The 15,514-nt window shown below is 38.9% G+C and overlaps 1 protein-coding gene across 2 annotated transcripts; it reads right to left on the bottom strand.

The window, feature by feature from the left end:
• Positions 1-6,236: 6,236 nt before the first annotated feature.
• LOC108941893 (mucin-3A) lies at positions 6,237-15,115 on the bottom strand. Of its 2 annotated transcripts, none has more exons than XM_018764798.1 (5): positions 14,878-15,115; positions 12,212-13,146; positions 11,851-11,997; positions 8,159-8,243; positions 6,237-6,446 (listed from the first exon to the last, which is right to left on the bottom strand). In XM_018764798.1, the coding sequence occupies exons 2-4, from the start codon at positions 12,944-12,946 to the stop codon at positions 8,187-8,189; spliced, it is 939 nt and encodes a 312-aa protein (XP_018620314.1). In that variant the 5' UTR covers positions 12,947-13,146; positions 14,878-15,115; the 3' UTR covers positions 6,237-6,446; positions 8,159-8,186. The 2 variants fall into 2 exon arrangements, with proteins under 2 accessions (XP_018620314.1, XP_018620313.2); XM_018764797.2 differs by lacking the exon at positions 14,878-15,115 and adding an exon at positions 13,996-14,780.
• Between the last annotated feature and the right edge of the window lie 399 nt (positions 15,116-15,514).

Here is a 15,514-nt window from a genome sequence, read left to right as displayed (position 1 = left end):
AATTATGTATTTGCATGACAGTACCACATAGCTTCCCGTCTTTAAGTGAATTTATACTGTCTCCGGTGCCAGCTATAGGTAGGCTTCCAACCAATAACAAGTATACATGTGAAAGTACAAAGACTTGTTGAAAGGAACTGTTTTATTCCTGCCTTTATCTTGTGACTATGTTTGAAGCAATAATGCCAACAGAGGGCAGTAGCATTCAGATGTGTGCTGTTACCCTTTCAGGATTCGAAGAAACAGTTATGTCAGTCATCTCATCCTCTTTATCTTGTGTTTGATAAACTGGAGGTTATTTCCAAATCATGCATTACATCAGTTTGCATTTTATATGAAATACTATGTTCAATAAAATTGGAAGCGGTATTTCAATAAGCATTGTAATAACGCTCTGCTGAATGTGAAAACAACTAGGAAGAATCTACTAATGGGCAGCAGTCAAATGCCTGAATCTGAATCCCTGCCCCTTGTGTAGTTAGAATGCTTGAAACAAGTTCTGTTTACTGCACTGGTACCTACAGTATCTGTGTAAATGTAAGTAGCTCAGTATATAAGCATAATGTAAGTTGCATTGAACAAAGGTCTTAACTAAAATATTCCTTAAAAATATCTCCATGTGGGTTTTAACCTGTGTTTTCCAGGTTCAGATTCATCTTTTCACATAGACTGCCAGACTTGCATATACATATGGATTTATGAACTCAGTAACTTACAGTTTAATCTTATAATATTGATATGATGAAACGATATGAACTGACAAGCATTGTCATAGGAACAGGTAATTATTTACAGATTGTCACAGCAAATTTCTGAATGTTAGCATTTGTTAAGAAATTATACATTAGATGTGCTGTTAGTAATGCATCCTGAGCAAATGTTAAATTATTAAATTAGTACTGTCTGGTTCTCTGTTGGGGTTTGGCTGGGTCCTGCTCTCTGGCGGGTCTGGGGTTCGAGTCCTGCTGGGGGTGCCTTGCGACAGACTGGCATCTCGGCGTCCCGTCCTGGGTGTGTCCCCTCCTCCTCCAACCTTGTGCCCTGCTTTGCCGGGTTAGGCTCCGATTCACCGCAACCCTGCATGGGACAAGCAATCTCAGACAGTGTGTGTGTGTGTAGTTTTCTGTTAGGATATTTCCTTTGAAGTTATACCGTATGTATTATACATTTACATTAAGCCAATATGCCAAACAAGAAACAAAAAATTGTCAGTGTCTTCAGAAACATTGCTGAATTATTTCTACTCTGTATGTGCTGTAAGGTCCACCGCAATAGAACAGACTTGTTTTTCTCTTTGCAAGAATGTGTTACAGACAGGTTTATGTGAAAAACTAAGAAATTCCTGTTTGCCATGTTTTCTGTCAGCCTGGGCGGTCATATAACAACACAGTTACTTTCATGATAAAACTACCTATAATTTACTGCAATAAAGAGTTGCGTTGTTGTCGGGTATTGGGTCAACAAATCAAATGTCTTATAAGAGACGTGTAAAGCTGTGAATACAGCCTTGCAGAACACTCATACGGTGGTTCAGTTGTGCAATTTCCAAATCATTCGTAAACATTAATAATTTATATTAAAACTCTCAAGATGAAGATCCATAGTGGTAAAATAATCTACAGTAAATGACACAATAAACCACCTCTGGCCAGGGTTCGCCTCTGGATGACCATTTTATATGGACTGTCAGTATAAGACTGAGACATAAGTCAGACCCTTTGCTTAGCTGCTAAAGGACACAGGTGAAATGAGGGCGAAGTAATTTAACCGTATGCCACTGCTGAAGGAGGTTTTAGTTTACCACCTCATCGCGTCAATGAATTACTCAATAGTGTATTTTGTGAGTGACAAAATATTGCCTGTGACTTGTTAGAGCGACTGTGTGTGAATGTGTACGCAGTGATGGATTAGTGGCCTGTCCATAGTTTTACCTTGCTCAGCTTTGTGCCCTGAGCTTCTGGCATAGCTTCTTGACCACTGTGACCCATACTTGGACAAACACTTACCAATAGTGATTGAGTGACAATGAGTGTATTCTTGGTCATTTTAAGTCTGACCAGATCTAAACATCTTTTACCTCACAGTTTACCTATGAATATAGATGAACACTTGCTAATCAACTTAAAAGTACAACTAGAACCAGAAATTCATTCCTAACTTAGTTTAAATCTAAGTCCAAAGTTACTTTACCACTACTTCTTAATCGATCTATGTTTAGTATTACAGACATCCCTTGGTTTATTTGATTCCTCGGATAAAAACTTCTGATAAAACAATAAATAAAAAACTCTGTAGCAGTTACTTTATTTTTTACTACCTTCAACTGACATTAAAATTACTGAAAATAACACAGTCCATTTCCCGCAACCTTCTAATCAGTCCAGACAGTTGACTGATTCATGTCTCAAGTATATGCAGTATTTGTCAGCTTTTGGTCACTTTCAGCTTGTCTACACATGATCAAATGGTTAACATGTCCCTTGATTTATTTACAGGTTTCTGTGAAAGTGTCAAATAAAGGTATAGTACATAAAAACACTGACTTTTTCATTTTAATATTATTATTAAAGTTACAGATGTTATTTAAATCTCAATAAATTTAAAGTGACCAAAATACAAATACGTTGTTTTCGCAAACTCATTTCATTTCATTTGCGGACCAAGCGATCTCATAAACACGTGCAACATCTGTCAGATTTCAGTTGATAATGGACATTTAAACGCTAGACACCAGGTACAAACATTGTAGGTGGGAGAAGGATGTTCTGTGTTTGGTGCGTTTTACTGCTGTAACGGCAAGGCACGGAAAATGCAGGTTGCTTTCGGTCTGTAATGGACAGATTTTAGAAATACAATGAGTTACTAAATTCAAATTCCATGCAAATTCCATTCATTCATTACCAGTAACTGTTTTTCCAGTACAGGGTTGAAGTGTTCTGGAGCCCTTCTTGGAAGCATATTTATGAAGCAGGGAACACCCTGGATGCGACCCCAGTATATCATGAGGCAGCTGAAACTACTGATAAAATATTTGGAATGCACACGTGTAGGGTGTCTACGTGTGATGTCTGCTGTCTTTCTGCTACATAATGTTTCCAGGGCGGAGCCTCCATGTGCCAATTGCTCTGTCCCGAATGTTGTTTGGCTCCACCATTTCCAGATTACCAAGAGAAACTTTGTTCAGCATGATGTGTTTCAGTCTGGTTTTCCTCATATTAAAAACAATGATGTAACTGACAGCCGGGTGAACGACAACACACACCGCGACCTTTCAGTGGAGTACAACACTAAGCTTTTAATCACAGTTTTACAGTGTAGTGGCCCAAAAACTCAAATACATTCTCTCTTTTGATTTCTAGTTAGTTTTATTTCTTTCACACAGCATTTGGGCGGAATTGTACCGTCACGAATGCCCCTCTGTTTCTGCGAACTTTTGTAGGGTAGCAAGTCGTCTTCCAAAAGAGGGAAATGAGGAAGTTGAACAATATTTATTTTTGTCAACTGGAACAGCTTCAAACATGGTTAGTGGGGCTTTCTGAGTGTACGCAACTATACAGACTTTGCGGACGGGTGGGGTCCTTCGCCCCTCGCAATGAGCCTCAAGTTTAAGTCCCCTTCAAGAGGGAAACCGGGGAGCTCGGCTCGTTGGGTCTGAAAGAGCCTTTTGGTGCCTTTATTCGGATAAAAGCAGTTATGCTGGGGGATTTGATTTCACCGCACACTTTCATTGAAAGTGATTATTTTACAAGATATCATTCCTTATCTGCCACTGCTGGTCATGGGTGGGCCCAGCAAGCCAGACGGCCCCACCCTTGTGCAGGTTGTCATGACAGCCTTTTCAGTTTACCTCGCTGTACCCGCTGCACGGACTGTCCTCGGCAGCCCAGCGAGGCACACTTTTACCCGGCTTTCATCGAAATGGGAAATGTTCTGGTAAAAACACTACCTGGTAAGGTCGGCTAACAAGAGCTGTTAGTGTCATTCAAGCTTGACAGAAATAGGAGGAAATGGATCCCTTTAAGCCTAAGTTATTAATGCTGCGGTTCTTTTCCAGAATGTTTCTTAGCCTTACTCCTGAACTGCAGCGCACCAAAGATACAGCCGTGTTCCGAGTCTCAGAGTGATTCCATATTTCATTGCATTGGTAAAAGGAGAAGTTCTCCCATTTTCATATGTGGACCCAGTGCAGGGATTTAGGACAGATTGTTTTATATGTACAAGTGAGTTTTCCCATAATGTCCAAATAAAAGGTAACAGCAGATTAATTTCTTTTAAAAATGTGAACAGTAGCAATAATTGTCACAGTGGAAGGATTTTCTGCATTTTCACAGTCTTCTGCCTCCAATAGTACTTTTGTGTCATGGTCCCCACTTAGTATAATGGTGCCTCTTGCATCTCGAAGAGAAAGCAGAAAAATATTAAAAAATAATTAACTACTGAAATAATTAGAAAAATGTGCTTGTTAAAAATGGCCTTTGGAAGCAGCAGTGTGTGTTTGTAAGGTAAAAATGGGTTTTAACATTAAAAGAAGCTTGTTTAGGAAACAGCAGTAAGTTAATATTAAAGTACCAATTTTCTAGAAACAGGAGATATGAGAACAATGAGAGGTTTCAGCACACAGCCAGTTAAACGCTACAAAGAGACTGGATATGAAAAAGGCTGAACTTCCCCCCATAAGTGGCAAAGCTTGTTTTACTTGTACACTCAGAATGACCTAAATGATTATGATCGAGCTCAGCTACAGCTGGGTGTCGTGTGGTTGCCTGGTACAGTCCTTTCTCTGCTGGTCACCTGTTATAAGCTCATGGTGAATCAACAGCCACCCTATCGGAGGGAGTGGACACTGAGCAAGGTGCGAGTAGGTGTGGTAGAAACTGACTCATTTGCAGGAAGTGCGTATGACTAAATGGAATTATATACTGTACACAAAAAATAGCTCAGGCTTCCTTTGGTCATTCTCCAGTGTTTAAAATACAACGAGTATCTAATAATCACAACAGCTCTATCAGCACATTGAAATATAACATATTTGTACATAGTCCCTGATTGTTTAATTAATGATTCAAAGACTTTTTCTGTCTTATGTCAAGTATGGATTTTGTGAGGATACATTACGGTTTTTCATGGTTCATTTGACATTTTACTCCCTTACATGTGCAATGTGTCTCTCTTCTCTGTTCCAGCTGTTTAGGAGGCAGTGATTTTATAGTGTTAGATGGGGGAAGAAGGTTTGTTTTACGTGGGAGACAAAGATGCTGTCAACACAGCTTCATGGGCTTTGTTCTCTTTTTGCATGGATGATTTTTTTGGTTGCTCAGTCTCATAACAGACAAGCTGGTTCAGGGAAAATTTTGAATTGCATTTTGGGAAGTCAAAGCAATATACCGTAGTCCAGCACATATCTCCTTTAGTTCCCATCAGCATGTAGCCCAAAAAAATTCTTTTAAAAAAAGCAACAAATTACACATTACACAAATTTTCGAGTTTTTGTAAGAAACTGTTTTATTTTATATTCAAAACATGTACATGTAAATACAGTAACAATCTTGCTTTAAATTATCTGTGATTTTGAAGTAAATATGCAATGAAAATGTAAACATACAACATTTTCTCAAGAACTGGAAAGATTATCCCTTCATTATTAAATAATGTTAAAAGAACTTCTCTTTGCTCAACATTAACAGAGCAGCGGTCCCAGCCTAAGAATATCCCACCATACGTATGTTTCAGCATTCCGCTTCATTTAGATGTGAAAGGTTAATGGACTTATTAGTTCATTAGGTCATGTGCTTGCTTAATATTAACTATGTTAGGAATTATGAGAAACAAACAGAAGACAGGTGCATACACCTGAACGTACAGGGTTGGAGAGCCTTTCCTTGCAGATACGTGATCTACGCTTAAACTGTGGAGTGTAGTTTGACCATACTCAAAGTGTGATGCAGGTAATAAGTATAATGAATATGATGTGTATTGCAGCAGTTTTAACTCAGTTTTATTGGCATTAGTGTCAAGGTGCATCACTGACTTAAAATACACAAAAAAATGCATATTTACAGTGATAAGCTTGCAAACAAATATGTGGAAATTGTGCAAAAAACAATATCTTTAACAGAATGTAGTCATAATAAAATTAACTGAACTTGCATATACTATATATTTATGAAATAAATTATATGGAACATTTTGTTTCTGTGATTCAACATACCAGAATTCCACTAACAGAGCAACATTCACGACTAACATGCATTACAGAGCAGCATTCACTGACTGTACACTACTGCGTAACATCTCAAAAAATGTGAGGATAAATAGAAAAATGAGCATGTGAAGGAAAAGTGACCTTCAGTGGTTGTTGTGAGACTTTCTGTGCTGCTGAGCATGCATGTGGTGTATGAGTGTGGTAGAGCTCCTCTCCAGTCTTCATGCTGAGCTCTTCACCGGGGCTAAAAGCAGCAGAACATACAATGTTTGGGAAATTAATTCAGAAAAAGGATGAACAGATTCCTACTGTGCATATATGCAAACTACGTTCGAATAAACTTTTATGCAGCTACTCATGCGATGAACATTGGTTCATATGGTGAAAAGAACTAACTGCATTTAAGAATCGCATGTTTGCATCTATGCCTCTCTTTCTGCTGATATAATGCACACATTGTATTTTCTATGAGATGTACGTCGCTTTGGAGACAAGCATCTGCTAAATGAACACACACACACACTTGTCCTGAGCAAGGTCACAGCAAGCCAGAGCCTAACCCAGCAACACAGGGCGCAAGCCTGGAGGGAGAGGGGGCACACCCCAGATGGGATGCCAGTCTACTATAAGGCACCCCAAGCAGGGCTTGAACCCCAGACCCCCGACATAGCATGCCCAGGCCAAACCTGCTGTGCCACCACACCCCCCCTAAATGAGTACATGTAAATGTAAATACTGTATATGCATCTGAGCATTTATGGGACTCTGTAGAGTGGAGCTAATGACTGACAAGCATAAACAGCATGGTGTACAGTGAAACACTGATGTACTATAGACTGCCTGTATCTGTTATAGTGTACAAATGGGGACTGCAAATCCAAAACTACATTCCAGTCAACACGTTGATAAATTCAGAAATGTAGCACGATGGGTTCCTTCATTGCTGTAAGGAAAATTAAAGGTGTGAAACTCAGCGAGTGGAAACGGAGCAATCATTCAACAGAGACAGAGGCTGCTGAACAAATGGCGATGATGTGCCTGGAGTCCAGCCCAGAGTTATCTAACTTGTACCCCACAGGTTTGTGTTTCTCTTCTAAACACCGCCACAGTAAAGAAGCATAGCTGGTCTTTTCCACAGGTATGTGAAAGTAAGAAGTAAGAATATTGTTTGCAAATGGGGGTCCTGAATCACCACACTATTTGCCTGTCTTCCCTTGATCTGTGCACAACAGATGTTGCTTTATGAGCAGAACTAATCAAAGTTTACATTGGTTAAAAGGATACTAAAGTTTGCATTTTTTATTGCACATTTAATTGATTCCCACAACAGGAAATTAAAATTGGTCTGCTAAACAGGAGGGTAAGTCAAAAATATTTGCATTATTATTTTAACCTAAAAAAACATTATTATGGACACTTTTTGACTTACTCTTGTTTATTATCTTTTTACTGAACTTGGTTAGCATAAATGAGAACCAACATGTGTTTATGCCAACTGACAGACAATTCTTCTCGTCAATAGTTAGGAAGTTGGTCCACTATGAAATACCTGGTTCTCTGTACATGACACCGATCTGTGGTCTGTAAGGGATACTGTCTCTGAGAGGATCCCGGCTCTAGAGTCTATTTGTGCTTTTAAACACTGGCACAGACCTCTTGTGTACATCTTTGTGTTACAAGTAATCCCTAAAGACTATTTCAGAGCAAACAACCAGCTTTTGTCTTCAGTTTTGTTTATTAGTAGTTATGCTACTGCCACTGTTGCAAAACTAATTTTCACTTTTTTTCATTAAAATATACATTAATTCTAGGCTACATGATTTTCTGTCTGAACAATGAGCTTAATTGTGCTGGAGCACAGCCAGACTTTTTTCCCTTAAGGAATAACATTGCCCCATCTGTGCATTAGATAGTACAGGTTAGTACAAACCACTGAGTCTCTATGGTTTTACTTACCGTGATCCTAATCATGCCAGCATAATTCTCAGTTATTCACTACATACATTCCAGTTCGGTTTTTGCTTGAGGACTCCAAGTCGTCCTGCCAGACAAAATGTTCAATGGGTTACAACACGGCCTGGAAAGACACGTAGGAGATCTTTAGCTTCATGTTTTGTTGTGCACACACACACACCCTATAGTTTCTAAGTTTTGAAGGGCTACAGTATGTGCAAGTTTTCACTGTACTTGGCCAGACAAGCCCTTTATAATACTTTACTTTCCTCACTGGGCAAATGAAGCAATGGTGCCTGTAAAAACTGATGTGAGAAACCTGCAAACACTGCAACCCTCCTGCAAGCACTTGACTATCATGACCTGGACATCTGGCTAAACTAACTAACTAACATATTTTTGTAGCCCTGGAGAAAACCTTTTTGGATTTTACGTTTACATTTACATTACATTTATTCATTTAGCTGACGCTTTTCTCCAAAGCGACTTGCAGTGTTAAGGTCACAATTATTACATGCATATTTTGCAATATTTTATTGCAAAAACCATGTAAGCTGGATGAAGACAATGAGCAATGACAATGTTTTCCAACCCTGTTTTCTGTAAATATACTATGTAGTGAATATACATTACTATATTTTTACTATATATACATAATATATTTTTTTATTTAGCATGTAAATTGCTTTTGCAGTGAAGCTGACCATCACATGTGAAATGTAAAAAATGCAGTTAAGTAATACAAAAGTGGTTGCTACACAGCACTACAAAAACAAACCCCATATGGCAACAACAGGAAAGCCAAATGTGAAATATTTAAAATACGCTTAAGAAGGATTTCAAACATATGGACAATTACAACTGGCTTTCCTTAATTCAAAGAACTGCACAGTTCTAAGCATTTTCAGTTTGCCATTCTTTTATCAAATTTGGCTTTTTATTTTTTCACTTCTTCAGCTTAAGGCTTTGAGGATGCATACGACAACAAGAAGAGGAGAACAAGGAGAGGAGTAACACAAGTTTCTCAGTCTTGCGGTGTTTCAGTTATTGCTTCACAGCCCTCAGTGCCCGTGGCTTTAAAAGATAGAAAATTGCATGATTGTTTTCATTCATTATGAGCACCAACCTGCCTATGAATGACTACTGGCAGATTCAATGTCTAATTCCTGGAGTATGACTCTATGCAGTGCACCAGTGAGAGAGCTTTCAATTTAAATGAAATATAAATTTTATAAACTGCAATATAAATTTTATTTACGAATGAGTAAAATAAGCATTTATAACTACTTCAATTATAGCTACTAAAAAACATATAGAAGAAACTAAGTTTTAAACCATGGAAATATGCACTATAACATTTATCTATTAATATCTTAGGGATATTAACTGCATAACGATTCCATGTTATTTATTTTGAAATCAGCTCCAGTCAAATAACACTGGACCATTCCAAGGGCACTTTTGGCAAAAATGTAAACCATTTTATCTTTTAAGCAAACGAAACAGTGACTTTTATGTCTTGTCAGTGAAAGCAATATGTTTCCCTAAAATATCTAATAAATATTTGCGTAGAAAGAAAATATTTAAGGACCCTTGAGAAAGAATGAAAGTAAATAAAAATGTTTGTCTTTGATGATTAAGCTTTGACTATACAGGATGAATTATCCATTTGATCATGTGCTGTTTGGAATTAAAAAAAAATGGAATAATAATTTGATCAGTGACTGTGTAGATCTTGCTTCATACCTCCTTCAGTGGGCGGTTATAAGTGAGGTAGCAATGGCAGCGTGATGCATGTGCAGTCTTATTTACATTAACTCAATGCTCCCTTTGTTAGGCCATCTAAGAAAAACGACTTCATCCACCTGTTTCTATTTCTGTTCCTTGTTTTTCTTCTCTGACCACTAATTCTTGCTGTACAAGGCTGTGAACTCTGTGATATTCATATTTCACTAGGTCACATTTGGCCACAGTATAAAGTCGTAAAACCACAAAAAACAACAGTCAAGAATATCAAGGGTACTAGCAGAAACATAGTCCTGTATATTTGCTGCTACTCATTTCAGAGGTTTTCTCAGCTTTTGTCAGACACACAAGTGGATGCTGTGTGGACCCGTTCACAGAGCAGAAACCATGGACAGCTAAGGCTTAATGTCTCTGTGGAGGACAGAATGTCAGTGTGAACCCTTTCAGAGGGTAGAGACGATGGGTAGCCAGGGCTTAGAGTCTCTGTGGAGAGCTTGTGTTTCCCACGCCTCATGTTTCCCTGTCAAAGCCGGCAGGGCACAAAGAGGCGTCTATGAAAAGGGGAAAATAGGAACTCTCAGTAACTGTAGCTGAGCTAAAGCAGGGTCCAGAGGCCACAGCCTAGGCTTTCTTGCCCTGGACGGAATATGTGTCACAGTGTTTTTACCTGTGTATATGTGTGCGAGCGCGCGTGTGTGAGTGGAAGAGCGATTGTTTGGAGTATGCCAAATGGTATCACTTACAACTGAATTTAGCCCTCTCAGACTGCTTAGGTTTACTGAAGGAGATTACGGTTGATCGCTCTTTAATATTAATTCGACAGAATGATGGATGCCATCTATTGTGGTGGTGATAAAGTCTTTTCATTGTGGCTTTCTCTGGAATTTGGTGATAATGTCAGCTAAACTGCACTGCCACACCCAAAAAAACTGAAGTAAAAAATGCTTTAGTGCCACTGTTTGTATAGGTAAATACGTATTTAAAAAAATAGACCTTGTAATGAAATCATTGCGGATTTCAATCCAGGATGTGGCACTTATATCTTTTGGTGTAATACACACACACACACATTGTCAGAACCGCTTGTCCCATACGGGGTCACGGGGAACCGGAGCCTACCCGGCAACACAGGGCGCAAGGCCAGAGGGGGAAGGGGACACACCCAGGACGGGACGCCAGTCCGCCGCAAAGCACCCCAAGCGGGATTTGAACCCCAGACCCACTGGAAAGCAGGACTGTGGTCCAACCCACTGCGCCACCGCACCCCCCTCCTTTTGGTGTAATAGTTAACTTAAATTGATTCAGTAAATATTCAGCTCTCCTAACAAATAATATGCAGGAAATATGTTGTGCAGTAGCCATTTATAAGAATGGTGAGTAAAAAAATCTATAAAATGTGAAAACTTGTAGCAGTAAGTGCAGAAACTAAAATCAAAAAAATTCAGAATGAAAAAACATTGAACAATCAGATGGTATTTGTGTACAACTGTCTTGTCAACTTTTGAATTAATCTGGCTTGCAGTGTACAATCTTCCCTCTGCTAGAATACCACACAGTATACTGCTCTTTGCATAAAACTCTCTGTGCAAGTTATCCCTATACAACCCCCTAAATAAGTATTTAGTTTAATCTGAGCATTAATCATGCAATGAAAATTCCGTATCACTGAGTGATTTTGAAAATTATGATAACATTATACACTGTGATGAGAATACATACAACCTAGTCTTGAAACAGAGATGGGATTTGCTCTGGTGCTTTTATATATTAGCAGTCAAACTCCCAAGAGCTGGAAGCACTTGATCCTTGACATGCAAATTTCCATTGATAGTTGACCGTAGAAGGTTGCAGAGCTTTTTGCTTTTCAATGAAATAGAAATGCAACAAGGACCCATTTAAATGACGTGCTCAGGATGATGGAAATCTTGGTCACAAATTGTCTGGCTTACGTAGGGTTTGCCGTTGGGTGCCTCAAAGCGGCTGTGAGTAGAGTACATGGGAATATTGTCCCCATGATTAAAATGGCCATATGGAATGGGGTCTCCAGACATATCCAGGAAGCCATAGTTTCTCCACCTTTTACACCAGCACACCAGCTGCACAGAGGTGAAAAAAGAGGGACAGGATTAGTGTTAGGATTAGTCCCAAAGGAACCACTATGTCAGTTGTTGTTGCTACAGTATTCAGACAACGTTCAGGAGGACTTGATGCAGTCAGTGGAAACCAGAAATATGATCATTATTGGCATATGTGGAAGAAAGAGGAGGAGAGACATAGTTGAGAGTCCAGTGTGTCTCCTCTAACACTTACCAGCACGATGCAGAGAATAAGGAGGAGCAGCACCATGAAGCAGACTAGCACCAGTAGAGCTATGGCCCAGCCTGGGACTTGATCACTATAGGCAAGAGGTACACTGGATTCTGTGTGTGTTCCCAAACTGTTTGCTGTCCCTTGTGTTTGAGTGTTGGAACTATCTGCTTTGTTTGTTGTAATGTCACTAGGCTTACTATTGGCTCCTGGCACAGGATACTCAGAGGTATTTTTTGAAGCTAAATTTGTACTATGTGATGGAGAATGAGTTTCCACATTCCCAGGCTGCTGAGTATTGCTAGATGATGGAATACTAACTGTCAGATGTATGGGTTTAGTGGTTGTATGCCTTAATGGAGGACTGCTGGTTACATTTACATCATCTGCTGTATGATTACCAAGCGAAGGACTAGAAGTATTTTGACTTAAATTACTTTTAGTACTATCTGATGTGGCCTGATAAGTGATTTCTCTAGAATTGCCTGTAGTGCTAATCAACGGCATAGTGGATTCTGTAGAAGTATCTGAGGTATTAACAGGTGGAGGATGAGTGGTGCTTTCACTAGAAGTGTCTGCAGTATTGACCACTGGAGAATGAGCTCTGCTAGTCGTAGAAATGTCTGAATAACTAACCAGTGAGGAATGAGTAGTGCTTTCATTATAGCTACCTGTGGTATTATCAGTTGGATGATGAATGGTGCTCTCGGTAGAACTGTCAGTAGTATAAATCGACATGGAATGAGCGGTGCTCTGAGTAGAATTGTCAGTAGTATAAATCGACGTGGAATGAGAGGTGCTCTGAGTAGAACTGTCAGTAGTATGAACTGATGTGGTGATCTCAGAAGAATATTTTTGAGTGGTAGTGGTGTTGGCAGAATTCCCTAAAGAACTTGTATGTTCTGCTGTTGTAGCTGTAGCACTGATGAAGGTCTTTTCTAAAAAAAAAAAAAAATGTATATTATTAATTAAAACAGTATCTCCACTGGAAACAATGTTTAAAAAACAAATTTATTTTCAAATTAATGCTTTTTTATGACCTATTGCTCACAATGTAAGCTATTAACTTCCTGTACTGTAGATGCAAATAATTCCCCACAATGGAGCAAAATCTATACATTTATCGAATATAATTTTATCGCTTCTATGTTCATAGGGCTCAGAACTGTTGGACATCTCAGATTTCTTATTACCCAGTCATTCCTACCTGTGATTCTGTTTGACACAGTAATGAACTCAGTGAGAAGTGAGTAAGAGCAAGATGAAATTATACAATCGAGGGATTGTTTGTCTCTGAAAGGAATATCAAATTGCTGCATATTTTATGTATCTACATTTGTAATATGTACTATTTGAATATATAATTAATTGGACTTGTCATATATCATTTATAAATAGTATTTATGGCTTACGTGTAATAAATAATTATACTTCAAACTAAAAAAGTAAAATCAAACGTAAAATATTACGAATAAACAGAAAACAGTGAGACACTGATGAACTTGGTGAAAAGAAACCGTTTCAAACTTCAAACTCTTAAAAAAAAGAACTTCAGTCGCATAGCTGAGACTCAGACAGATTAAAGTAATAATTTTATCGTGTGATCAGTTTCAAGAAGAGAAATATACATAATCGCATTTTGCAAATGAGCCTACAATGAAAAGACGGAAATATTCGGTCACTTATCCCGAACACAACTTTTGATATGCCTGTTTAAAATAATTAATACCAATTAAATACACGGTCACGCGAATGAACAATGCAAATGTCATGATGAATGGACTTACTTGAATTTAGAGCGCAGAGAAGCATCACTAAGTAGAGTACAATCCGCTGAAATTTCTGTGCCATTGTGCGTAGTTCAGCTGTATTGTTAAAAACCAACCAACGAGTCCCACCGAAAAATAAAAGAAAACGAAGAGAGGGAATTGCAATCCGGCCGCCGACAAACGGTTGTGTTCTGTGGAAACAGCAGCAGGCGGATCGTCCTTATAAACGGATGGCGCGAACAGATGCAAGCGCGCGCAGGTGGAGCGCGCGCAGGTGGACCTGACGGGGGAACAATCGTGTCCCTCTCACACCGTCACCCTAAGTTAACATCACGAGCAGCGGAGCAGCAGGTCCTCCTGACGTACTGCGTGATGAAAGTGCCCATATATAACTGCATCACTTAACCACCAGGATCACGATTTTCAGGTTTAAATTCACAGAAAGGATCTATAAGTGCTTTATGAAGCCATGGCTGGCGCTTGAACAGTGCTTTTCACAAAAAACCGCGTCTGAAAAGTTGGGAGAAGTTCAGGACAGCGACGATGACGTGACAATGAATGGTTGTGACAAAAATGATGTTGTTATCGAGCCAGAAAAAACTGAAAAGGGTTTCTTCTGTCACGTTTTGAATGAAAATAAAAATTTCTACGAAATATCGGGGATAACGTACTTTAAAAAGGGCGAGGGGCCCAGGAGTGGAAAGCAGTAGAACCCTCGCCGATCAGCAAAAAACAGGTGAAAAGACTAGAGTATTTCCATGAATTATAAATATAATGTTCAGAAGAATGCTATAGAATTTCTACAGGCGAAGGATAAACCAGGAGTTCACTGTGGGCATCATTAAAGCGGAATGGCCATGTGACACAAGTGCTGATGTTTTTTCTCTTTAAAATCCTTACCAAAGTTGTGAGAGCTGGTCTGTCGAAATCAATTTCTGTTGGTTTTACCTCCGATATGTAATGAAGAAACGTTTGAGATCTTTAGCGCCACACGGCGGCGACATTAACTATGACATCTCCGCGTGTTTTCTATGTATAATTTGTTTTCGGGGTGGATGCGGAAAAAAAAAACTTTTTTTGTTCTTTCAAAACTTTTTATGAGTAAAGCGCTACTTTAAAACTTTTTGTAAAATTAATGACTGTAACTAAAGATAAATGTTACTTGCATCATATTTTCCCTTCATTACTGTGGCAATGTCTGATGTCATGATGAGCAGAATAATAGTCTTTATTTGAACTGTTTTATTAGGGCTACCAAAAATATAACAGCAGTATCTATAGTGCTGAAACAGTGGAGTGGGGAAGTCACTGGTGGACTGACAGCAAATACAGACAATCACATATTGCTAAATGGATAAGGAACCATAAACATGATGTACATGTATTCATTTAGCTGACACTTTTGTCCAAAGCGATGTACATCTCAGAGAAAAATACAATGAGTGCATTACATCAACAGGAAGAGAGACTCGGATGCAGGCAAGTGATTCTAAAGTACAATTAATTTGTCTCACATTCCACCATATGTTACGCTGCT

The sequence above is a fragment of the Scleropages formosus genome, chromosome 18, assembly GCF_900964775.1.
Source record: "Scleropages formosus chromosome 18, fSclFor1.1, whole genome shotgun sequence".
Classification (NCBI taxonomy): Eukaryota; Metazoa; Chordata; class Actinopteri; order Osteoglossiformes; family Osteoglossidae; genus Scleropages; species Scleropages formosus.
This window is presented reverse-complemented; position numbering and strand designations above follow the sequence as displayed.